Source organism: Salmo salar, chromosome ssa15 (genome assembly GCF_905237065.1).
Source record: "Salmo salar chromosome ssa15, Ssal_v3.1, whole genome shotgun sequence".
Taxonomy (NCBI): Eukaryota; Metazoa; Chordata; class Actinopteri; order Salmoniformes; family Salmonidae; genus Salmo; species Salmo salar.
In genome coordinates, this window is record NC_059456.1 from 11,409,189 (window position 1) to 11,436,370 (window position 27,182).

The 27,182-nt window shown below is 47.3% G+C and overlaps 1 protein-coding gene across 1 annotated transcript; it reads right to left on the reverse strand.

The window, feature by feature from the left end:
- Window positions 1-8,841: 8,841 nt before the first annotated feature.
- fbp1a (fructose-1,6-bisphosphatase 1a) lies at window positions 8,842-24,526 on the reverse strand. The gene is given in 8 exon segments (XM_045695462.1): window positions 8,842-9,696; window positions 12,454-12,573; window positions 16,258-16,395; window positions 16,575-16,715; window positions 18,504-18,572; window positions 18,574-18,597; window positions 18,982-19,144; window positions 24,222-24,526. Coding segments are annotated over 8 exon segments (1,026 nt in total). The 5' UTR covers window positions 24,392-24,526; the 3' UTR covers window positions 8,842-9,495.
- Window positions 24,527-27,182: the final 2,656 nt, after the last annotated feature.

Sequence of the window (27,182 nt, forward strand, 5' to 3'; positions counted from 1 at the left end):
GCATGGAGGCGCTACCAGGAGACAGGCCAGTACATCAGGAGATGTGGAGGAGGCCGTAGGAGGGCAACAACCCAGCAGCAGGACCGCTACCTCCGCCTTTGTGCAAGGAGGAGCAGGAGGAGCACTGCCAGAGCCCTGCAAAATGACCTCCAGCAGGCCACAAATGTGCATGTGTCTGCTCAAACGGTCAGAAACAGACTCCATGAGGGTGGTATGAGGGCCCGACGTCCACAGGTGGGGGTTGTGCTTACAGCCCAACACCGTGCAGGACGTTTGGCATTTGCCAGAGAACACCAAGATTGGCAAATTCGCCACTGGCGCCCTGTGCTCTTCACAGATGAAAGCAGGTTCACACTGAGCACATGTGACAGACGTGACAGAGTCTGGAGACGCCGTGGAGAACGTTCTGCTGCCTGCAACATCCTCCAGCATGACCGGTTTGGCGGTGGGTCAGTCATGGTGTGGGGTGGCATTTCTTTGGGGGGGCCGCACAGCCCTCCATGTGCTCGCCAGAGGAAGCCTGACTGCCATTAGGTACCGAGATGAGATCCTCAGACCCCTTGTGAGACCATATGCTGGTGCGGTTGGCCCTGGGTTCTCCTAATGCAAGACAATGCTAGACCTCATGTGGCTGGAGTGTGTCAGCAGTTCCTGCAAGAGGAAGGCATTGATGCTATGGACTGGCCCGCCCGTTCCCCAGACCTGAATCCAATTGAGCACATCTGGGACATCATGTCTCGCTCCATCCACCAACGCCACGTTGCACCACAGACTGTCCAGGAGTTGGCGGATGCTTTAGTCCAGGTCTGGGAGGAGATCCCCCAGGAGACCATCCGCCACCTCATCAGGAGCATGCCCAGGCATTGTAGGGAGGTCATACAGGCACGTGGAGGCCACACACACCACTGAGCCTCATTTTGACTTGTTTTAAGGACATTACATCAAAGTTGGATCAGCCTGTAGTGTGGTTTTCCACTTTCATTTTGAGTGTGACTCCAAATCCAGACCTCCATGGGTTGATAAATTGGATTTCGATTGATTATTTTTGTGTGATTTTGTTGTCAGCACATTCAACTATGTAAACAAAAAAGTATTTAATAAGATTATTTCTTTCATTCAGATCTAGGATGTGTTGTTTAAGTGTTCCCTTTATTTTTTTGAGCAGTATATATATACAACAGCTTTTGATTTGTTTAACACTTTTTTTTTGATTACTACATGATTCCATATGTGTTATTTCATAGTTTTGGTGTCTTCACTATTATTCTACAACGCAGAAAATAGTAAAAATAAAGAAAAACCTTTGAATAAGTAGGTGTGTCCAAACGTTTGACTGGTACTATATGTGTATATGTACATATGTATGTATATTATTGTACTGCTCTATGGATATAATTATTGTTTGCATAGCCTTATTTACTATTATGTATTGATTTATACCTTTAATGCAGAGATCACCGGAAGAAGAATTATCATTTAATTACCACAGTTAATTATTGTAATGTTTGTAATGCTTCTCTCTGGGGTCAACACAACGTATCCATAACAACAGGTAATGCTTCTCTCTGGGGTCAACACAACGTATCCATAACAACAGGTAACGCTTCTCTCTGGGGTCAACACAACGTATCCATAACAACAGGTAATGCTTCTCTCTGGAGTCAACACAACGTATCCATAACAACAGGTAATGCTTCTCTCTGGGGTCAACACAACGTATCCATAACAACAGGTAATGCTTCTCTCTGGGGTCAACACAACGTATCCATAACAACAGGTAATGCTTCTCTCTGGGGTCAACACAACGTATCCATAACAACATGTAATGCTTCTCTCTGGAGTCAACACAATGTATCCATAACAACAGGTAACGCTTCTCTCTGGAGTCAACACAACGTATCCATAACAACAGGTAATGCTTCTCTCTGGGGTCAACACAACGTATCCATAACAACAGGTAATGCTTCTCTCTGGGGTCAACACAACGTATCCATAACAACAGGTAATGCTTCTCTCTGGGGTCAACACAACATATCCATAACAACAGGTAATGCTTCCCCCTGGGGTCAACACAACGTATCCATAACAACAGGTAATGCTTCTCTCTGGGGTCAACACAACGTATCCATAACAACAGGTAATGCTTCTCTCTGGGGTCAACACAACGTATCCATAACAACAGGTAATGCTTCTCTCTGGGGTCAACACAATATATCCATAACAACAGGTAATGCTTCCCCCTGGGGTCAACACAACGTATCCATAACAACAGGTAACGCTTCTCTCTGGGGTCAACACAACGTATCCATAACAACAGGTAATGCTTCTCTCTGGGGTCAACACAACGTATCCATAACAACAGGTAATGCTTCTCTCTGGGGTCAACACAACGTATCCATAACAACAGGTAATGCTTCTCCCTGGGGTCAACACAACGTATCCATAACAACAGGTAACGCTTCTCTCTGGGGTCAACACAACGTATCCATAACAACAGGTAATGCTTCTCCCTGGAGTCAACACAACATATCCATAACAACAGGTAATGCTTCAACATATTCATAACGAGAGGTGAACAGACAGGTGTAGGTGTCAGTCAGGTCCAACATTCACTTGGACTCTTCTGTTTAAATAACGAATTTATCGATGATCCACTAGTGTTTTACCATTTGATTGCTGTCGTTCACGTATGTGCATGTGCTTTGGGCTGAAGTGAGACGTGGCTGATGCCATCAATGTGTTGTCGTAGTAACCTGTTGACTGTGTGTTCTATAGTAACTGACGACGTGGGGATAACGTCATCGATGCACATATTAATGAAGCCGCCGACTGATGTGGAAAACTCCTCGATGTTACCACACGAATCCCGGGAACATATTCCAGTCTGTGTTAGCGAAACAGTCCTGTAGCTTAGCATCAACGACATCTGACCACTTCCGTATTGACAGTGTCACTGGTACTTCCTGTTTGAGTTTTTGCTTGTAAACAGGAAGCAGGAGTATGGAGTTATGGTCTGATTTGCCAAAGGGAGGATGAGGGAGGGACTTGTGTTTCTGTGTGTGGAGTCAATGGCATTTTGAGCAGCGGTTGTGTCGAGCGCCAATTTACCTTTTTTGTGTCGAGCGCCAATTTACAATTCATCCTACCACTTCAAACCATCTGTGTGCCACTTCTGATTTTCATATGTGCATTATAACTAATTGTGTCTATTGAATGTATAATTGCCCACAAATGGAATAATTAGATAGTCGCTAAACAGAGCTGTTGTTTCAATTCAACCCAGAATTCAACTAGAAGTAGACAACACATATAAGCCTACGGTTTCAAGCTCTGGTTGATTACAAAAATAATCTTTGATGGATGTCAGCAGACTGTTAATCAACTGGTTCAACGCTACTGTCCACCCCCTGACCTGGCAACCCGTCTCCATCACAAACCACTGGGTCAACGCTACTGTCCACCCCCTGACCTGGCAACCCGTCTCCATCACAAACCGCTGGGTCAACGCTACTGTCCACCCCCTGATCTGGCAACCCGTCTCCATCACAAACCGCTGGGTCAACGCTACTGTCCACCCCTTGACCTGGCAACCCGTCTCCATCACAAACCGCTGGGTCAACGCTACTGTCCACCCCCTGACCTGGCAACCCGTCTCCAGCACAAACCGCTGGGTCAACGCTACTGTCCACCCCTTGACCTGGCAACCCGTCTCTATCACAAACCGCTGGGTCAACGCTACTGTCCACCCCCTGACCTGGCAACCCGTCTAGCACAATGTACTGTCCACCCCTGACCTGGCAACCGTCTCCAGCACAAACCGCTGGGTCAAGTCTGTCCCCCCTTGACCTGGCAACCGTCTCTATCACAAAGCTGCAACGTACTGTCCACCCCTTGACCTGGCAACCCGTCTCTATCACAAACCGCTGGGTCAACGCTACTGTCCACCCCCTGACCTGGCAACCCGTCTCCATCACAAACCGGGTTAGGTCCCCATATCCGGGTCGATCTCAGAGTTATTATCCAAGTCCCCTGGGAAAGTCTCCACAAAAACTGTAAAACAAAGAAAATTCTCCCTCCTGGGGACATTTCCCAGGACCCCACAAAGACAAAGGCTATTTTAGGCTTAAGGGTTAGGTTGAAGGTTAGAATTAGAGTTTGGTTAAATAGGATTTTGAATGGAAATTAATTTTAGGTCCCCACAAGGATAGTAAAACTGTGTGTGGCTGTTACAGAGAAGGTCTTCCTAATTCCTACAGCATGGATGAACCCCAGGGTTACATCTGTGATGAGGGGGTATCGAGTGACAGCAAACCTTTTGTGACAGACAGCCGGGCGTGCGCGTGTGGTGTGTGTGTGTGTGTGTGTGTGTGTGTGTCTGCTCTTTCTAAGGCAGAAGTTAAACACAGACCACTTCCTTATCATGCAAGACAAGTGTCCAACATTACACTGTTGTTGCTCAAACATTGAGAGAGGTGTTTTTCTGTAGAATAGGCCTACGTTAGTTTATTATCCCTTCATTATACCAGTGTTGGCTATTGGATGCAAGCAAAACAACACATTCTGGGGGGGTTTTCCTGACACAGATAAGGCCTAGTCATGGATTTAAAAACAAGCTTAACGGAGAATGTCCAGGAAAGCGTAGCCTAGCATCACAGGGTGGCTGTTCCCAGGGTTAGGGTTAACCCTGGATGAGTCCTAAGATACGTCCATGCCAGAAGGATGAGCATGTAACGACTGCTGCTACTGGAGTATAGAAACACCGTCCTGTTACCTACACCAACATACCAACCCTTCGTTGATGAGGAACCTGTCTTTAACAGGGCCAGGGATTGTAATGTCATCCAGAAATTACACATTGAATCATGATGCGATGACTGTAGGGTCTGTTTGATGACCGTCTGTCTTAAATACTTCTCTGAGATTTCAACTCTTCACTAGACATTACTTTTTGGGGTTTGTAAGAACTTCCAAAATATGGGTGGGTAGATATTTACCCAGAATTGTTATTTCAGTACATTTTACGGTTCGAAAACTTCAACATGCATGTCATCATCCAATTCTCTCACATCGAATTTGACTGAAGGGGTTGAGAGTGAAGCAGACTCACTGTGTCTGAGGGAACAGCGGTTGACTCACTGAGTCTGGGGGAACAGCAGTTGACTCACTGTGTCTGGGGGAACAGCGGTTAACTCACTGTGTCTGGGGGAACAGCGGTTGACTCACTGTGTCTGGGGGAACAGCGGTTGACTCACTGTGACTGGGGGAACAGCGGTTGACTCACTGAGTCTGGGGGAACAGCGGTTGAATCACTGAGTCTGGAGAAACAGCGGTTGACTCACTGTGTCTGGGGGAACAGCGGTTGACTCACTGAGTCTGGGGGAACAGCGGTTGACTCACTGTGACTGGTTGAACAGCGGTTGACTCACTGTGACTGGGGGAACAGCGGTTGACTCACTGTGTCTGGGGGAACAGCGGTTGACTCACTGTGACTGGGGGAACAGCGGTTGACTCACTGTGTCTGGGGGAACAGCGGTTGACTCACTGTGTCTGGGGGAACAGCGGTTGACTCACTGAGACTGGGGGAACAGCGGTTGACTCACTGTGTCTGGGGGAACAGCGGTTGACTCACTGTGTCTGGGGGAACAGCGGTTGACTCACTGTGTCTGGGGGAACAGCGGTTGACTCACTGTGTCTGGGGGAACAGCGGTTGACTCACTGTGTCTGGGGGAACAGCGGTTAACTCACTGTGTCTGGGGGAACAGCGGTTAACTCACTGTGTCTGGGGAACAGCGGTTAACTCACTGTGTCTGAGGGAACAGCGGTTAACTCACTGTGACTGGGGGAACAGCGGTTAACTCACTGTGTCTGGGGGAACAGCGGTTAACTCACTGTGACTGGGGGAACAGCGGTTAACTCACTGTGTCTGGGGGAACAGCGGTTAACTCACTGTGTCTGGGGGAACAGCGGTTGACTCACTGTGTCTGGGGGAACAGCGGTTAACTCACTGTGACTGGGGGAACAGCGGTTAACTCACTGTGTCTGGGGGAACAGCGGTTAACTCACTGTGTCTGGGGGAACAGCGGTTAACTCACTGTGACTGGGGGAACAGCGGTTAACTCACTGTGTCTGAGGGAACAGCGGTTAACTCACTGTGACTGGGGGAACAGCGGTTAACTCACTGTGTCTGGGGGAACAGCGGTTAACTCACTGTGACTGGGGGAACAGCGGTTGACTCACTGTGTCTGGGAGAACAGCGGTTGATCTTCTTCCTGCATGGACACGGACGATTCACCTTGGACGCTCACAAATGGGTCGCGGATCCATTCCTTCGCACTTTGTGGGTCTTTGGCGGTTGGGAAGTAACGCTCGAACTCCGTTGACAGCGAAGCTAGGTCATCGTGCACCAGCTGGGAGAAAGACGGCACAGTCTCAGTCTCTCCCAAAATCCTGCTAATGTTTGGAACATTTCAAATGTGCCCCTGTCCACTCGCCGTCCCCACAGTTCCAGTTTGGCTTTGAATGCAGCCACTTTATCTGCCAATTTAAAGACAGTTTTCATTCTCCCCCGAAGTGACAGATTGAGTTCATTGAGCAGGTTCAATATGTCGCACAGGTAAGCGAGTTTGCGACCCATTCCTCGTCATTGAAATGTGCTGCCAGTGGGGACTTTTTTTCTGAAAGAATACTCTGCAGCGGCTCTCATAACTCAAACCCTCTGTCAAGCGATCTCCCCCTGGATAGCCATCTGACTTCTGTGTGTAAGAGAAGGCGTTTGTGCTCTACATCCCATTTCCTCACAAAGCTGTCCAAACTGTTAAGGGGCGTGTGCTTTGATGTGATTGATAACTTTAATAACATCATTCAATAGCACGTTAAATTCAGGGGACATTTTTCGGCTAGCCAGCATTCCTCTGTGAATGGCACAGTGTGTAGACTCACATTCAGGTGCAACCTCTTTAACCCGGGTAGTGAAAACCAGACAGCCGTCCAGACATGGCAGCAGCCCCATCCGTTCATACGCCAACACAGAATGACCAATCCAATTTTCCTGACATGTAATCATCCAAAGACTTGAATAGTTATGCGGCCGTTGTGTTAGTCGGCAGGGACAACGCACACAACATATCCTCATGCACATCATCCTGAAATATATATCGCACATAAACATTTTATAAACAAGTAGTATTGCCTTGCTGTCGACGTCGGTAGATTCGTCAACCTGGATTGCATACCACGGTGACTCGTTAAGCCTCTCTAACAATTGTGCCTCAACGTCCTCCGCTATTTCATCAACTCGCCTAGTGACGGTGGTAGCTGAAAGAGGAACCTGCTATCTTTTAGCTGCAGTCTCTCCTAAGAGTTTACATTTAGATTTTAGTCATTTAGCAGACGCTCTTATCCAGAGCGACTTACAGTAGTGAATACATACATTTCATTTCATTCATTTTTTTGTACTGGCCCACCGTGGGAATCGAATCCACAACCCTGGCGTTGCAAACACCATGCTCTACCAACTGAGCCACAGGGAAGGCCGTTCCAAGAGTTCACGGCAAATGTCCGTAGCAGCAGGTAGAATCAACTCCTTGCCAGTAGTGAAAGGCTTCTTGGCCTTAGCAATACGGCTAGCCACTAACTGTGACGCTCTCAGTGTAGCCACGTTTGTTGATGCAGTGGCTTTCAAGACTCGCTTCTGTCCTTGTTCACATTTTCTTTCAAAGAATTCAACAGGTTTGTCTTTAAGTGCAGGGTGCTTGGATTCGATGTGCCGAAGCAGTTTTGGGGGCTTTATTTCCTTGTTAGATAGCCTATCTCCACATACTACGCACAGGAGGCTTGGAGCATGTGAGTCACCTGTCGCAATAAAGCCATATTTTAGGTAGGACTCATCATATTTTTCTATTGAATGAGGCTTTATTTTTTTTGTTGCAGTCGGGCTCTGCTGTCTCTGCATTGTCGACATCGTCGTTGGGTCTTTTATCTCCCTTACCCCTTCAGAAGAAGTTCTCCAGCGACGTTTGTTTTTATTCACGTCAGCTAACCGACTGCGCCAAGTTCAATGTAATTACTGCACAAATAGCCTATAATTGTATACAATTATTATTTTAATTAGTTATTTATCCTTTCTGTGCGGCACGGTAGTGAATGTACCACGCCCTGATACCGGTCCGTGGCCCGGTGGTTGGGGACCGCTGCTCTAGTGTACAATCTGTCCTCATCCAAGGCATCATGGAAACTATTGGTCTCCGAGTTTATTGAACCTAAACTAAAGTTGTCTGAGAGAGTGTTGTGAGAATCATTGGTTTGCAGAGAAATGTAGTTATCACAAAAAACAGTGTTTTGTTGTTAGACAATCAGTGTACTGTGGGCTGCCTTCTCATTGCTGTTCATTTAAGAGCATCTGACTCCAGGGCCACGTTCATTTAAGACCATCTGACTCCAGGGCCAAGTTCATTAGCCAAAGGTTGCAGATAGGAATGCCATGAAAAGAGCTGACATGATATCCTCTATAGGTCAGAGAGCTGACATGATATCCTCTATAGGTCAGAGAGCTGACATGATACCCTCTATAGGTCAGAGAGCTGATACACTCTATAGGTCAGAGAGCTGACATGATATCCTCTATAGGTCAGAGAGCTGACATGATATCCTCTAGGTCAGAGAGCTGACATGATATCCTCTATAGGTCAGAGAGCTGACATGATACCCTCTATACGTCAGAGAGCTGATATCCTCTATAGGTCAGAGAGTTGTTTGTTGTACGTAAGCATATTAACATCCTGCCGAACGTGCCCCTGGTGTTGTGTATATATGTGGTGAAATAAGATGCCAAACAGAACGTTGTACAGCGCCACCAAGGTTTATTATTTACATGCTTCATCATCCCAAACCATATCTGTGTCAAGGCACAGATCTTATGTACGGCATAGAGGTAACATTAGGTCTGTCTGACATATGGTAACATTTCACACACTGGTTCCAGACATGTGGTCTGGGGGCCGATAGTGTGAGAAGGTACTGCAGGTTGTCTGCAAATTCCTTGAAAATAAATGACAATGAAGGAATGAGGGGAAAATGGTCTGTTCCCCTTCAGTTCCTGGTCCAGGATGGGAAGTAGTTGGTGGTTATCTTGGTTTACTTATTCTTTGGTCTGGGTGGTGAGGCTTGAGGGTGTACCTTTGGTCTACAGTCTCGTGGTTGGAGTGTCTACAGTCTCGTGGTTGGAGTGTCTACAGTCTCGTGGTTGGAGTGTCTACAGTCTCGTGGTTGGAGTGTCGGTCTAGTGGTTGATGGTGATGATCGTTGGTCAACAGCATGCTGATCCCGTTGAGTCTCATAAGTAATAGGGGAATGTGTGGATCTTTGGTCTCTTGGTTTATAATGGGTCTTTACAGAGGGAGTGTGTACCTGTATGCTTGGTCCCCTAGTTGCCATGGTTGGCCTGGTGTGTGTGTGGTCCCCTAGTTGCCATGGTTGGCCTGGTGTGTGTGTGGTCCCCTAGTTGCCATTGTTGGCCTGGTGTTTTTGGTATATATCCAGGTACTCCTTGACGTCACTTGGTGACCCCAGCACCACGGGAACTCTCTGGTGGATGTTGATTGGCTGGATGTCCAGGACGTTCTGACTTCCTGTGGTTGCCATACCGCCCGCCTGCTCGATGATGAACGCCATGGGGTTGCACTCATACAGCAGACGCAGCTAGAACACAGAGAACACTTCATATTACAGAATATCTTCCTAATATTGAGTTACACCCCGTTTTTCCCCCTCAGAACAGCCTCAATTTGTCAAGGTGTCAAAAGCGTGTCACAGGGATGCTGGCCCATGTTGACTCCAATACTTCCCACAGTTGTGTCAAGTTGGCTGGATGTCCTTTGGGTTGTGGACCATTCTTGATACACACGGGAATATCACTAAAAACATAGCCCTAGGAAGTTTGTTGCAATTTCAGTTTAATCCACCAAAATATAGTAATTGATTTTTAAAAAAAGATGGAAATGTCTGCTCTATCCAAAATTGCAGCATTACCGCCAGTGGAAGAACGTAAGGCTGTTGGCCCTGCATTAAAGACCAAAATTGGTGATGCTGTGCCATACAGGTTTCAAAATAGTTGTGAGATTTTTGATGTACTGATTCCATGCCACATGGTTTATGAACTGATACACAAAACACCAGATTCAAAATGTAGTTTTTCCCATTTAAACTGATGATACAACCAACTGATTGTTGTGGATACAACCGTTCCAGCTCTGTAGATTTCACTGCGAGGAGAATGATTAAACCACTTCATTTCATACTGTCCTCATGTGGATTGTTTTTGGTTCGCAGGTTCAGGAATGGCTGAAGAATTGAAACATTTACCTGGAGCGAACTCTCCAAAACAGCACTGCTAGGTGATTTGAAAAGCCATAGTCCAATCGATCAATAATACTCAGTAAAAATGTATCATTAAATTTATAATCTGGATGAAATATGAGAATAGAAAGGTTCACAACTTTTGTGAAATATCACAGTACAGCGGAAAAATACGGCAACTAGAAATCAAACTGGATGGTGTTAGGAGATAGATGGGAGGGGTTGGATAGAGCTGAAGGATGGGACTGGATGGTGTTCGGAGATAGATGGGAGGGGTTGGATAGAGCTGAAGGATGGGACTGGATGGTGTTCAGAGATAGATGGGAGGGGTTGAGGGAAGCTGAAGGATGGGACTGGATGGTGTTCAGAGAGATGGGAGGGGTTGGATAGAGCTGAAGGATGGGACTGGATGGTGTTCAGAGATAGATGGGAGGGGTTGGATAGAGCTGAAGGATGGGACTGGATGGTGTTCAGAGATAGATGGGAGGGGTTGGATAGAGCTGAAGGATGGGACTGGATGGTGTTCAGAGATAGATGGGAGGGGTTGGATAGAGCTGAAGGATGGGACTGGATGGTGTTCAGAGATAGATGGGAGGGGTTGGATAGAGCTGAAGGATGGGACTGGATGGTGTTCAGAGATAGATGGGAGGGGTTGGATAGAGCTGAAGGATGGGACTGGATGGTGTTCAGAGATAGATGGGAGGGGTTGAGGGAAGCTGAAGGATGGGACTGGATGGTGTTCAGAGATAGATGGGAGGGGTTGGATAGAGCTGAAGGATGGGACTGGATGGTGTTCAGAGAGATGGGAGGGGTTGAGGGGAGCTGAAGGATGGGACTGGATGGTGTTCAGAGAGATGGGAGGGGTTGAGGGGAGCTGAAGGATGAGACTGGATGGTGTTCAGAGATAGATGGGAGGGGTTGAGGGGAGCTGAAGGATGGGACTGGATGGTGTTAGGAGATAGATGGGAGGGGTTGAGGGGAGCTGAAGGATGGGACTGGATGGAGCTGAAGGATGGGACAAAAAAAAAAAAAAATACTGTGTCCGTAAGATGTACACACACAAAATGCAATGATATTACTGAGTTGCAGTTCATATAAGGAAATCAAATACATTCATTAGGCCCTAATCTATGGATTTCACATGACTGGGCACAACCAAACTCAGAGCTAGTTTTTCCCCACAAAGGGCTTGATTACAGACAGAAATACTCCTCAGTTTAATCAGCTGTCCAGGTGGCTGGTCTCAGATGATCCCGCACGTGAAGAAGCCAGATGCGGAGGTCCTGGGCTGGCGTGGTTACACGTGGTCTGCGGCCGGTTGGATACACTGCCAAATTCTCTAAAATGACGTTGGAGGCGGCTTATGGTAGAGCGATGAACATTCATTTCTCTGGTGGATATTCCTGCAGTCAGCATGCCAATTGCACGCTTCCTCAAAACTTAACATCCGTGGCATTGCGTTGTGACAAAACTGCACATTTTAGAGTGGCCGTTTATTGTCCCCAGCACAAGGTGCACCAGTGTAATGATCGTGCTGTTTAATCAGCTTCTTGATATGCCACACCTGTTAGGTGGATGGATTATCTTGGCAAAGGAGAAATGCTCACTAACAGGAATGTAAACAAATTTGTCCACAAAATATGAGAGAAATAAGTGTGTTGTGCATATGGAACATTTCTGGGATCTTTTATTTCAGCTCATGAAACATGGGACCAACACTTTACATGTTGCGTTTTATATTTTTGTTCTGTATAAACAGGAAGTAGAAGCCTAAGTATTGTTGTCCATTAGTTTACTCCAATTACGGGAAGGGTGGTAGGGTTAAAGGACAATAATAAATTAGGAAAATATATTATTCAACAGAACCACATCCTTACACACAAAGTTCACTGTTCTGAAGACATCACTGTTGTGACATGCCAAGAGTAGAATACCACCTCTGTTTCCTATTTCCCCAGAAGCTCCAGCTCTTCTGCTTTAAGCAATAGAGATGAACACACATTGTGACCCTCCACATTAGGAAACTAAACTAACCAAGACACAACACACTGAGAACATGCAACATCTTGACCTTGAGAGGGTTAAGAGGTCAGGGCTCACCTTTCCCTCGGGGCTCTTGACGTTAGCAGGGTAGAGGAAGATTCCTCCGTAGACCAGGGTCCTGTGGACGTCTGCTACCATAGAACCCACATAGCGGGCACCGTACGGGGCACTGCCATCCTGAGACACAGAGTAAGGGTTAGCCCCTGAACCACAAACACAGTTACACTGTCTAAATAGTTTGTCTGTAACAGGGGGACATTTCATTTCTGTCTATCCCTGTTCTCTCCCCTCTGCACAGGCCATACAAACGCTTCACACCGCGTGGCCGCTGCCACTCCAACCTGGTGGTCCCAGCGCGCACGACCCACGTGGAGTTCCAGGTCTCCGGCAGCCTCTGGAACTGCCGGTCTGCAGCCAACAAGGCTGAGTTCATCTCAGCCTATGCTACCCTCCAGTCCCTAGACTTCCTGGCGCTGACGGAAACATGGATTACCACAGATAACACTGCTACTCCTACTGCTCTCTCTTCGTCTGCCCACGTGTTCTCGCATACCCCTAGAGCATCGAGCCAGCGGGGTGGTGGCACTGGAATCCTCATCTCTCCCAAGTGGACATTCTCTCTTTCTCCCCTGACCCATCTGTCTATCTCCTCATTTGAATTCCATGCTGTCACAGTTACCAGCCCTTTCAAGCTTAACATCCTTATCATTTATCGCCCTCCAGGTTCCCTTGGAGAGTTCATCAATGAGCTTGACGCCTTGATAAGTTCCTTTCCTGAGGATGGCTCACCTCTCACAGTTCTGGGTGACTTTAACCTCCCCACGTCTACCTTTGACTCATTCCTCTCTGCCTCCTTCTTTCCACTCCTCTCCTCTTTTCGACCTCACCCTCTCACCTTCCCCCCTACTCACAAGGCAGGCAATACGCTTGACCTCATCTTTACTAGATGCTGTTCTTCCACTAATCTCATTGCAACTCCCCTCCAAATCTCCGACCACTACCTTGTATCCTTTTCCCTCTTGCTCTCATCCAACACTTCTCACTCTGCCCCTACTCGGATGGTATTGCGCCGTCCCAACCTTCGCTCTCTCTCTCCCGCTACTCTCTCCTCTCCCATCCTATCATCTCTTCCCTCTGCTCAAACCTTCTCCAACCTATCTCCTGATTCTGCCTCCTCAACCCTCCTCTCCTCCCTTTCTGCATCCTTTGATTTTCTCTGTCCCCTATCCTCCAGGCCGGCTCGGTCCTCCCCTCCTGCTCCGTGGCTCGACGACTCACTACGAGCTCACAGAACAGGGCTCTGGGCAGCCGAGCGGAAATGGAGGAAAACTCGCCTCCCTGCGGACCTGGCATCCTTTCACTCCCTCCTCTCTACATTCTCCTCTTCTGTCTCTGCTGCTAAAGCCACTTTCTACCACTCTAAATTCCAAGCATCTGCCTCTAACCCTAGGAAGCTCTTTGCTACCTTCTCCTCCCTCCTGAATCCTCCTCCCCCTCCCCGGATGACTTCGTCAACCATTTTGAAAAGGTTGACGATATCCGATCCTCGTTTGCTAAGTCAAACGACACCGCTGGTCCTGCTCACACTGCCCTACCCTGTGCTTTGTCCTCTTTCTCCCCTCGCGTCTTGTGACGGCCGGCCGCCCAACAACCTGCCCACTTGACCCTATCCCCCTCTTCTGCAGACCATTTCCGGAGACCTTCTCCCCTACCTCACCTCGCTCATCAACTCATCCTTGACCGCTGGCTACGTCCCTTCCTTCTTCAAGAGAGCGAGAGTTGCACCCCTTCTGAAAAAACCTACACTCGATCCCTCCGATGTCAACAACTACAGACCAGTATCCCTTCTTTCTTTTCTCTCCAAAACTCTTGAACGTGCCGTCCTTGGCCAGCTCTCCTGCTATCTCTCTCAGAATGACCTTCTTGATCCTAATCAGTAAGGTTTCAAGACTGGGCATTCAACTGAGACTGCTCTTCTCTGTATCACGGAGGCTCTCCGCACTGCTAAAGCTAACTCCCTCTCCTCTGCTCTCATCCTTCTAGACCTATCTGCTGCCTTTGATACTGTGAACCATCAGATCCTCCTCTCCACCCTCTCCGAGTTGGGCATCTCCGGCGCGGCACATGCTTGGATTGCGTTCTACCTGACAGGTCGCTCCTACCAGGTGGCGTGGCGAGAATCTGTCTCCGCACCATGCGCTCTCACCACTGGTGTCCCCCAGGGCTCTGTTCTAGGCCCTCTCCTATTCTCGCTATACACCAAGTCACTTGGCTCTGTCATATCCTCACATGGTCTCTCCTATCATTGCTATGCAGACGACACACAATTAATCTTCTCCTTTCCCCCTTCTGATAACCAGGCGGCGAATCGCATCTCTGCATGTCTGTCAGACATATCAGTGTGGATGACGGATCACCACCTCAAGCTGAGCTGCTCTTCCTCCCGGGGAAGGACTGCCCATTCCATGATCTCGCCATCACGGTTGACAACTCCATTGTGTCCTCCTCCCAGAGTGCTAAGAACCTTGGTGTGATCCTGGACAACACCCTGTCGTTCTCCACTAACATCAAGGCGGTGACCCGATCCTGTAGGTTCATGCTCTACAACATTCGCAGAGTACGACCCTGCCTCACACAGGAAGCGGCGCAGGTCCTAATCCAGGCACTTGTCATCTCCCGTCTAGATTACTGCAACTCGCTGTTGGCTGGGCTCCCTGCCTGTGCCATTAAACCCCTACAACTTATCCAGAACGCCGCAGCCCGTCTGGTATTCAACCTTCCCAACTTCTCTCACGTCACCCCGCTCCTCCGCTCTCTCCACTGGCTTCCAGTTGAAGCTCGCATCCGCTACAAGACCATGGTGATTGCCTACGGAGCTGTGAAGGGAACGGCACCTCCATCCCTTCAGGCTCTGATCAGGCCCTACACCCAAACAAGGGCACTGCGTTCATCCACCTCTGGCCTGCTGGCCCCCCTACCTCTGAGGAAGCACAGTTCCCGCTCAGCCCAGTCAAAACTGTTCGCTGCTCTGGCACCCCAATGGTGGAACAAGCTCCCTCACGACGCCAGGACAGCGGAGTCAATCACCACCTTCCGGAGACACCTGAAACCCCACCTCTTTAAGGAATACCTAGGATAGGATAAAGTAATCCTTCTAACCCCCCCTTAAAAGATTTAGATGCACTATTGTAAAGTGGTTGTTCCACTGGATATCATAAGGTGAATGCACCAATTTGTAAGTCGCTCTGGATAAGAGCGTCTGCTAAATGACTTAAATGTAAATGTAAATTTCACCATTGTAGCTGTTCTGTATACCGCCAGTATTAGATGTTTATGAGAAAATAATCTCAAGTAAGGAACTACTTTGTGTGCGCGTACCTCGGGGGGGCAACTACTTTGTGCGCGCGTGCACTCGGGGGTGGGGGACTACTTTGTGTGCGCGTGCCTCGGGGGGGACTACTTTGTGTGCGCGTACCTCGGGGGGGAAACTACTTTGTGTGTGCGTACCTCGGGGGGAACTACTTTGTGTGCGCGTACCTCGGGGGGGGGAACTACTTTGTGTGCGCGTACCTCGGGGGGAACTACTTTGTGTGCGCGTACCTCGGGGGGGAACTACTTTGTGTGCGCGTACCTCGGGGACGGCGGCGGACTACTTTGTGTGCGCGTACCTCGGGGGGAACTACTTTGTGTGCGCGTACCTCGGGGGGAACTACTTTGTGTTGCGCGTACCTCGGGGGGGAACTACTTTGTGTGCGCGTGCACTCGGGGGGAACTACTTTGTGTGCGCGTACCTCGGGGGGACTACTTTGTGTGCGCGTACCTCGAGGGGGGGGGGGGGGGAACTACTTTGTGTGCGTGTACCTGGGGGAACTTCTTCTTTTGTAGGTACTCCGTGACAGCGGGGTCAAAGTATTTGGCGTATCCTTCATTCAGACTGTAGATATTTCCTTTCGGTTTGATCTTCAGATCTCTGTCCACCAGAATGAACTCACCTATGGCCTGACAGAGAGAGATACATAAACATGAATGAGCGTATCACCGGACCGACGGCTGGATACATAAACATGAATGAAATCTCCAGTAAGAGGTTCTAACAGCTGCAGTGATGTGGGTAGAGGACGGTGCTCAAGGGGCCAAGCAATATTTGACTTTCTGCCCGGTAATGGGTGTGTACTGACCGGGTCCAACATGAAGCAGTTCACTCCCTGCCCAGTGGACAGTACCATCATGGTGGCGCTGCCATAAAGAGCGTATCCGGCGGCAACGATGTTCCTACCGGGCTGCAGCGCGTCGTTCTCACACGGGTCATCCTCTGTCGTCTGGAAGACACACCGGACGATTGGTTGATTGATTTGATCATTAAAAAATGCATATACAGTGGTAAGAAATACCTGGATTTCTGCATCAATTGGTCCTAAAATGTGATCTGATCTTCATCTAGGTCACAACAATAGACAAACACAGTCTGCTAAAACTATTAACAAACAATTAGAAGTATTCATGTCTTTATTGAACACACCGTGTAAACATTCACAGTGCAGGGTGGGAAAAGTATGTGAACCCTTGGATTTAATAACTGGTTGACCCTCCTTTAGCAGCAATAACCTCAACCAAACGTTTTCTGTAGTTGAAGATCAGACCTGCACAACGGTCAGGAGGAATTTTGGACCATTCCTCTTTACAAAACTGTTTCAGTTCAACAATATTCTTGGGATGTCTGGTGTGAACCGGTCTCTTGAGGTCATGCCACAGCATCTCAATCAGGTTGAGGTCAGGACTCTGACTGGGCCACTCCAGAAGGCGTATTTTCATCTGTTGAAGCCATTCTGTTGTTGATTTACTTCTGTGTTTTGGGTCGTTGTCCTGTTGCATCACCCAACTTCTGTTGAGCTTCAATTGGCGGACAGATAGCCTTATATTCTCCTGCAAGAAGTCTTGATAAACTTGGGAATTCATTTTTCCTTCGATGATAGCAAGCTGTCCAGGCCCTGAGGCAGCAAAGCAGCCCCAAACCATGATGCTCCCTCCAACATACTTTACAGTTGGGATGAGGTTTTGATGCTGGTGTGCTGTGCCTTTTTTTCTCCACACAGTGTTGTTTTCCTTCCAAACAACTCAACTGTAGTTTCATCTGTCCACATAATATTTTGCCAGTAGCGCTGTGGAACATCCAGATGCTCTTTTGCAAACTTCAGACGTGCAGCAATGTTTTATTTGGACAGCAGTGGCTTCTTCCGTGGTGTCCTCCCATGAACACCATTCTTGTTTAGTGTTTTACGTATCGTAGACTCGTCAACAGAGATGTTAGCATGTTCCAGAGATTTCTGTAAGTCTTTAGCTGACACTTTAGGATTCTTCTTAACCTCATTGAGCATTCTGCGCTGTGCTCTTGCAGTCATCTTTGCAGGACGGCCACTCCTAGGGAGAGTAGCAACAGTGCTGAACTTTCTCCATTTATAGACAATCTGTCTTACCGTGGACTGATGAACATCAAGGCTTTTAGAGATACTTTTATAACCCTTTGCAGCTTTATGCAGGTCAACAATTCTTAAGCTTAGGTCTTCTGAGATCTCTTTTGTTCGAGGCATGGTTCACATCAGGCAACGCTTCTTGTGAATAGTAAACTCAAATTTTGTGAGTGTTTTTTTATAGGGCAAGGCAGCTCTAACCAACATCTCCAATCCCGTCTCATTGATTGGACTCCAGGTTAGCTGACTCCGTACTCCAATTAGCTTTTGGAGAAGTCATTAGCCTAGGGATTCACATACTTTTTCCAACCTACACAATGATTAAATGTTGTATAATAATTTCTGTGTTATTAGTTTAAGCACACTGTTTGTCTATTGTTGTGACTTAGATGAAAATCAGATCAAATTGTAAGCAGAAATCCAGGTAATTCCAAAGGGTTCACATACTTTTTCTTGCCACTGTATAAGCTAAATACATTAGGTCTCAATGAAGCACTTTATAGAACACACACAAACACACACACACACACACACACACATATCCAGCCTGGTCAAACACACTGACCACTGGCTTCACCTTCTGTTTGGTTAAAAACAACGTGAGACATGGCTCCTGTAGAGAAACCTAATGAAACAGACCTTTTTATAGACGGCGAAGATGGTGCCGATGGAAGCCAAGCAGTCGATGTTAGAGGAGCCATCCAGAGGGATCAAAACACACCACGTATTTACCCTGGAGGAGAGACCAGAGTGTCAAAACACACCACGTATTTACCCTGGAGGAGACCAGAGGAAAATCATCATTTGTATTATGTTCATCAGTGCAGGGATAGAACCAAAATGTGGACTATCTGGTGGGTTGGCCCCCCCCGCTCTAAACAGCAATGTTGCCAGAATTTTTATAACTTTTGGTCCAATAACTAACCGTCTGGTTTTACTATCGTTCCTCTGACACCAGGACAACAGCGTTAGTTACCTGTCTGTCTGGTTCTACTATGATGGTGGTGGTATCGTTCTCCTCTGACACCAGGACAACAGCGTTAGTTACCTGTCTGTCTGGTTCTACTATGATGGCGGTATCGTTCTCCTCTGATACCAGGACAACAGCGTTAGTTACCTGTCTGTCTGGTTCTACTATGATGGCGGTATCGTCCTCCTCTGATACCAGGACACAGGATGTGAAGGAGGATTTGATCATGTTGATCACCAGGTTGTTAGACAGGATGTCCAGCTTCTTCACCTGGTCCCCCGTGACATTGGTGCTGCCTGCTATGCCATACCTGGGGAGAGGAGACGCAGTTAGTACCCATCTCATTGGTGCTGCCCGCTATGAGAGATGAGACAGAACCGCCACCTACTAACCAGCCGTCAGGCGGGAGAGAGAGAGAGGAGACAGAACCGCCACCTACTAACCAGCCGTCAGGCGGGAGAGAGAGAGAGGAGACAGAACCGCCACCTACTAACCAGCCGTCAGGCGGGAGAGAGAGAGAGGAGACAGAACCGCCACCTACTAACCAGCCGTCAGGCGGGAGAGAGAGAGAGAGGAGACAGAACCGCCACCTACTAACCAGCCGTCAGGCGGGAGAGAGAGAGAGAGAGGAGACAGAACCGCCACCTACTAACCAGCCGTCAGGCGGGAGAGAGAGAGAGAGGAGACAGAACCGCCACCTACTAACCAGTCGTCAGGCGGGAGGAGAGAGAGAGAGAGAGGAGACAGAACCGCCACCTACTAACCAGCCGTCAGGCGGGAGAGAGAGAGGAGACAGAACCGCCACCTACTAACCAGCCGTCAGGCGGGAGAGAGAGAGAGAGAGAGAGGAGACAGAACCGCCACCTACTAACCAGCCGTCAGGCGGGAGAGAGAGAGAGAGGAGACAGAACCGCCACCTACTAACCAGCCGTCAGGCGGGGAGAGAGAGAGAGAGAGAGGAGACAGAACCGCTACCTACTAACCAGCCGTCAGGCGGAGAGAAGAGAGAGAGAGGAGACAGAACCGCCACCTACTAACCAGCCGTCAGGCGGGAGAGAGAGAGAGAGAGAGGAGACAGAACCGCTACCTACTAACCAGCCGTCAGGCGGGAGGGAGAGAGAGGAGACAGAACCGCTACCTACTAACCAGCCGTCAGGCGGGAGAGAGGAGACAGAACCGCTACCTACTAACCAGCCGTCAGGCGGGAGAGAGAGAGAGAGGAGACAGAACCGCTACCTACTAACCAGCCGTCAGGCGGGAGAGAGAGAGAGGAGACAGAACCGCTACCTACTAACCAGCCGTCAGGCGGGAGAGAGGAGACAGAACCGCTACCTACTAACCAGCCGTCAGGCGGGAGAGAGAGAGAGGAGAGACAGAACCGCTACCTACTAGCAGGTGGGAGAGAGGAGACAGAGGGTGATGAAATAAACAAACATCTACCCCCCCTTTTACGTCTAGCCCCCCCGTTTACACTACTTCTATGTGTCTCTTACCGAGTCTGGCTTTAAGGTGCATGCCAACGCCACCCCAGCACCCCCTTTAAGGTGCATGCCAACGCCACCCCAGCACCACGACTACATTTCATTCTAAGCTGTATCCCAGGGATCATCGACTAGATTCAGCTTGGGAGCGGATGGTCGGGGAGCCGGATGGTCGGGGAGCCGGAACGGAATTACAACTCATTTGTAGACTGCAAATTGACAGCAACAAGCACAAACAGATGTTTGACTAAAACATAATAGTTTTTCCTCAGCAAGGTTTGAAACTATCTACACACAACACACCATAATGACAAAGCAAAAACGCTTTTCATAAATGTATATAAATAAAAATATAAAAATCTGTTTTTGCTTTGTCATTATGGTGTGTTGTGTGTAGATAGGCCTACAAACCTGACCCAGTTACACCAGCTCTTTCAGGAGGAATGGGCCAAAATTCACCCAAATTATTATGGGAAGCTTGTGGAAGGCTACCGGAAACGTTTAACCCAAGTTAAACAATTTAAAGGCAATGCTACCAAATACACTCAATTATTATGTAAACCTCTGACCCACTGGGAATGTGATGAAAGAAATAAAAGCTGAAATAAATCTCTACTATTATTCTGACATTTCACATTCTTAAAATAAAGTGGTGATCCTAACTGACCTAAGACAGGGAATTTTTACTAGGATTAAATGTCAGGAATTGTGAAAAACTGAGTATAAATGTGTTTGGCTAAGGTGTATGTAAACTTCCCACTTCTACTGTAGGTCTCTTTTTATTTTTTAAATTATTTTTTTATTTAACCAGGTAGGCCAGTTGAGAACAAGTTCTCATTTACAACTGCTACCTGGCCAAGATAAAGCAAAGCAGTGTGTCCCAGACAACAACAGTGTTACACATGGAGTAAACAATAAACAAGCCAATAACACAATAAACAAGTCAATGACACAGTAGGGAAAAAAAGAAAGTCTATATACAGTGTGTGCAAAAGGCATGAGGAGGCAGGCAATAAATAGGCCATAGGAGCGAACAAGAGACGGCTAAGGTGTATGTAAACTTCCGACTTCAAATGTACGTCTCTCTAACGAGAGAGACAGATTAGTCCTGTCTGTTGATGGATGTGGTGGTTTGAGTTGACCAACGCTCTTTCACAAAAACAACTCCACATTACCACATGTAAAGATATATGTGCCAAGCAAGTGTGATACTGCAATTTTGAAATGAGGAAGTCAGTGCGATTGTGTATACCAAAAACACCGTCCTTCTCTCAGCACATATCAAAGCTGCAGCCTAAGGTTAAATCTAGACTTGGTTTCCTCTATCGTAATCGCTCCTCTTTCACCCCAGCTGCCAAACTAACCCTGATTCAGATGACCATCCTACCCATGCTAGATTACGAAGACATAATTTATAGATCGGCAGGTAAGGGTGCTCTCGAGTGGCTAGATGTTCTTTACCATTCGGACATCAGATTTGCCACCAATGTTCCTTATAGGACACATCACTGCACTCTATACTCCTCTGTAAACTGGTCATCTCTGTATACCTGTCGCAAGACCCACTGGTTGATGCTTATTTATAAAACCCTCTTAGGCCTCTCTCCCACCTATCTGAGATATGTACTGCAGCCCTCATCCTCCACATACAACACCCGTTGTCTGCCAGTCACATTCTGTTAAAGGTCCCCAAAGCACACACATCCCTGGGTCGCTTGTCTTTTCAGTTCGCTGCAGCTAGTGACTAGAACGAGCTGCAACAAACACTGAAACTGGACAGTTTTATCTCCATCTCTTCATTCAAAGACTCAATCATGGACTCTCTTACTGACAGTTGTGGCTGCTTTGCGTGATGCATTGTTGTCTCTACCTTCTTGACCTTTGTGCTGTTGTCTGGGCCCAATAATGTTGTTGTGTAGCTGACATGCAGTGTTGCCGTCTTAGGTCTCTTGTCGTGATGTGTGTTTTGTCCTATATTTATATATATTTGTTATTTTTTAATCCCATCCCCGCAGGAGGCCTTTTGGTAGTCTGTCATTGTAAAAAATAATGACTTGCCTAGTTAAATAAAGGTTAAATAAAACAAAAAAAAACACCACATCAAAACGGAATGTGAAGTTACATAAAATACAGCTACCTACCTTTCCTATGCTGAGTGATTATGATTGGTCAAATAGCCTAGTAGGGCCTAGGCTACCCTCTGCTGAGTGATTATGATTGGTCAAAACCCTCTGCTGAGGGGAGAATGGTTCATTATAACGGAGCGAATGAAATCATACCATTCAACTCGCTTTATTATGACGTAACAATGTACATATTGCCAAAGCTTACTTTGGATATTTACAATATAAAAATAATAAGAATCAAACTTGTCAACGGGACAACAGTAACAACAATAACCAAGGGTCAAAATAACCAACACATTCAACAATAACAATAAGCATAGAGGACATGTGCAGGTTGATTGGACTGTCAGACACTGTCCCTCATCTTATGGCAGGCAGCAATGTAGTGCGCTGCCAACCCACAGCTCTCTGCTTCCTCCCCCAACAGGACGGGTAGCCTATCCTCATCAGAGAGGTCTTTGAAACCTTGAAGAAGGGTTTCAAATTTGGGGAAATGACACTCAAATTGTTATATATTTTTGACATTTTGTCAGGAAATGCAGCTCCGTCTCAGGTTCTGCTGTTGTGCAGTGGTTGCACAGCCTTTCCTCTACAGGGAGCCAGGTTTTCCTGTGTCTTCTCAATAGCAAGGCTGTGCTCACTGAGCCTGTACTATGTCAAGGTTTTGATCAGTAACCATGGTCAAATAGTTTGCCACAGTGTACTGTCGATTTAGGGCCAGATAGCACTGCATTTTGCTTTGTGCTTCCCAATAAGTAATGTAGTTTTGTTTTGACTGGGTTGTAATTTAGTTCATTCTGATTGATTGGATGTTCTGGTCCTGAGGCTTCAGTGTGTTAGTAGAACAGGTTAGTGAACTCAGCCCCAGGACCAGCTGGATGAGGGTCCTGAGGCTTCAGTGTGTTAGTAGAACAGGTTAGTGAACTCAGCCCCTCGGACCAGCTGGATGAGGGTCCTGAGGCTTCAGTGTGTTAGTAGAACAGGTTAGTGAACTCAGCCCCTCGGACCAGCTGGATGAGGGTCCTGAGGCTTCAGTGTGTTAGAAGAACAGGTTTGTGAACTCAGCCCCAGCTGGATGAGGGGACTCTTTTCTTTGCTCAGCTCTTGGCATTGCAGGGCTTGGTAATGATATGAGAGGGGGGGGGGTCACTGTATTCGAGATGTTTCCAAAATAATTGCTCTTTTTTTTGTTTTATAATTAGTGGATATTGGCCTAATTCTGCCCTGCATACATTGATTGTAGTTTTCCTCTGGACATGTAGGAGAATCTTACAGAACTCTGCATGCAGGGTTTCAATGGGGTGTTTGTCCCATTGGGTGAAATCTTGTTTTGCTAGTGGACCCCACACCTCGCTGCCATAAAGTGCAATTGGTTCAACTTCAATTTGAATAGGTATTTGGACTTCAATTTGAATAGGTATTTCAACTTCAATTTGAATAGGTATTTCAACTTCAATTTGAATAGGTATTTCAACTTGAATGGCGGTCTGTCTGTCTGTCATTCAACTGATTCTGTTCCAGCCAATCCCACCAGCCCAATTTAAAGGTGCCACCAACCTCCTTACGTGGATATGTTGCATCTGAAACTCCATTCAGTGTGTAAATTGGGTAAAAACTAAGACATCAGCCTACTGATACATCTGTAAACAAAGTGCTACTTGTACAATGACTTGTTGAACAACAAACTTTCTCGGTCTCCGTCTCTCTCTCTCCAATGAGAGACAGACATGTCCTATTTTGTTAGAAAGCATGCTTGCTAACTGTGATGAGAATTACTTACAGGTTGGCGATGCCAGCTTTCCTCACCGCTGTGGAGATGGCTTTGACGGCCGTGCACATCGAGTTGAGCAGGGTAGTGAGCTCCCCTGTTCCCTTGGCTTTCCTCCCTTCCTCCAGCACAAACCGGGTTAAAGTCACCACGTTGGTATCAAAAGAGCCTCGGTCAGACATGACTGCAAAGATCGTAGAGAGCGTCGGGCCAGAAGAGTCCTGAATGAAAATGTTAACTACAAAATCAAACAATTAAATACCTGACTGTTAACACGGAACTTGGAGATGAGAGAGGGTGGTGAAGACAGGACAGCCAATCCGAAGTGAAAGCGCACAGGGAAAGAGGAGTGGCCGACCGGGTGGAAACAATGGGTAATTCGATTATGCTGAGCCGTGCGGCACCGGTCTATGGCCCGTGACATAAACGGGCAAAAGCAGTAGGCTTCTTCTTCTTCTGTGGGGTTTATCGTGGTTGGCATCTAACACTATGGTGCATTACCGCCACCTACTGAACCCCCCCTCCCACTGGAAAAATAAATGACCTATAGAAGTATAAAGAGGGGTTCCTGCATCACATGCACCTTCTCGGTGGAAAACACAGCGTCCTTTGTAGGGGACAATGCCGTCTGTAACCAACAATGGACTGAACTGACACTGTAGCTAGAACGGGAGGGTAAATAATAGACTCTCTCATGCCTGAAATCAAGTTGAAGCTGAGTGAATGCAGTGTACGCGCTTTGTCACAAAGTTGGAAGCACAGAATCATCTAGAATGTCATTGTATAACGTAGTGTTAAGATGTCCCTTCACTGGAACTAAGGGGCCTAGACCATTATTCCTCCTCCACCAAACTTTACAGTTGGCACTATGCATTGGGGCAGGTAGCGTTCTCCTGGCATCCGCCAAACCCAGATTAGTCCGTCAGACTGCCAGATGGTGAAGCGTGATTCATCACTCCAGAGAACACGTTTCCACTGCTCCAGAGTCCAATGGCAGCGAACTTTACACCACTCCAGACGATGCTTGGCATTACGCATGGTGATCTTAGGCTTGTGTGTGGCTGCTCTGCCATGGAAACCCATTTCATGAAGCTCCCGACGAACAGTTATTGTGCTGACGTTGCTTCCAGTGTCCGTTTGGAACTCAGTAGTGAGTGTTGCAACCGAGGACAGATGAGTTTTATGCGCTTCAGCACTCGGTGGTCCCGTTCTGTGAGCTTGTGTGGCCTACCACTTCGCGGCTGAGCCGTTGTTGCTCCTAGACGTTTCCACTTCACAATAACATCACTTACAGTTGACTGGGACATTTCTAGCAGGGCAGAAATTTGACAAACTAACTTGTTGGAAAGGTGGCATCCTAGGACGGTGTCACATTGAAAGTCACTGAGCTCTTCAGTAAGGCCATTCTACTGCCAATGTTTGTCTATGGAGATTGCATGGCTATGTGCTCGATTTTATATGCCTGTCACCAACGGGTGTGGCTGAAATAGCCAAACCACTAATTTGAAGGGGGTGTCCACATACTTTTGCATATATATTGTATTAAACTATTATAGGCCTAACTCACTATATTGTTAAACTGGAGATTATACACATTTTGCAAAACTCATGGAAATCCTGGACCCACTCCAATTTGAATACCGCCCCAGAAAATCCACAGATGACGCAATCTAAATTGCACTCGACACTGCCCTTTCCCACCTGGACAAAGGAACACCTACGTGAGAATGCTTTTCATTGACTACAGCTCAGTGTTCAACACCATAGTGCCCTCAAAGCTCATCACTAAGCTAAGGACCCTGGGACTAAACACCTCCCTCTGTAACTGGATCCTGGACTTCCTGATGGGCCGCCCCCAGGTGGTGAGGGTAGGTAACAACACATCTGTCATGCTGATCCTCAACACTGGGGCCCCTCAGGGGTGCCAGCTTAGTCTCCTTCTGTACTTCTTGTTCACCCATGACTATGTGGCCAAGCACGACTCCAACACCATCATTAAGTTTGCTGACGACACAACAGTGGTAGGCCTGATCACCGACAACGATGGGACAGCTTTTAGGGAGGAGGTCAGAGAACTGGCTGTGTGGTGCCAGGACAACAATCTCTCCCTCAATCGGAGCAAGACAAAGGAGCTGATCGTGGACTACAGGAAAAGGCAGGCCGAACAGGCCCCCATTCACATCGACGGGGCTGTAGTGGAGCGGGTCGAGAGTTTCAAGTTCCTTGGTGTCCACACTAAGGATCTGTCATGAATGAATCGTGAACAATAGTGAGTGAAGAAGTTACAGATGCACAAATTTCATACCTCCAAGACATGCTAACCTCTCATCATTACAATAACAGGGAAGGTTAGCATTTTATATCATACCCCCAAGACATGCTAACCTCTAACCATTACAATAACAGGGGATGTTAGCATTTTATATCATACCCCCAAGACATGCTAACCTCTCACCATTACAATAACAGGGGAGGTTAGCATTTTATATCATACCCCAAGACATGCTAACCTCTCACCATTACAATAACAGGGGATAGCATTTTATATCATACCCCCAAGACATGCTAACCTCTCACCATTACAATAACAGGGGATAGCATTTTATATCATACCCCCAAGACATGCTAACCCCTCACCATTACAATAACAAGGGAGGTTAGCATTTTATATCATACCCCCAAGACATGTTAATCTCTCACCATTACAATAACATGGGAGGTTAGCATTTTATATCATACCCCCAAGACATGCTAACCTCTAACCATTACAATAACAGGGGAGGTTAGCATTTTATATCATACCCCCAAGACATGCTAACCTCTCACCATTACAATATCAGCGGAGGTTAGTGTTATATATCATACCCCCAAGACATGCTAACCTCTCACCATTACAATAACAGGGGAGGTTAGCATTTTATATCATTCCCCCAAGACATGCTAACCTCTCACCATTACAATAACAGGGGAGGT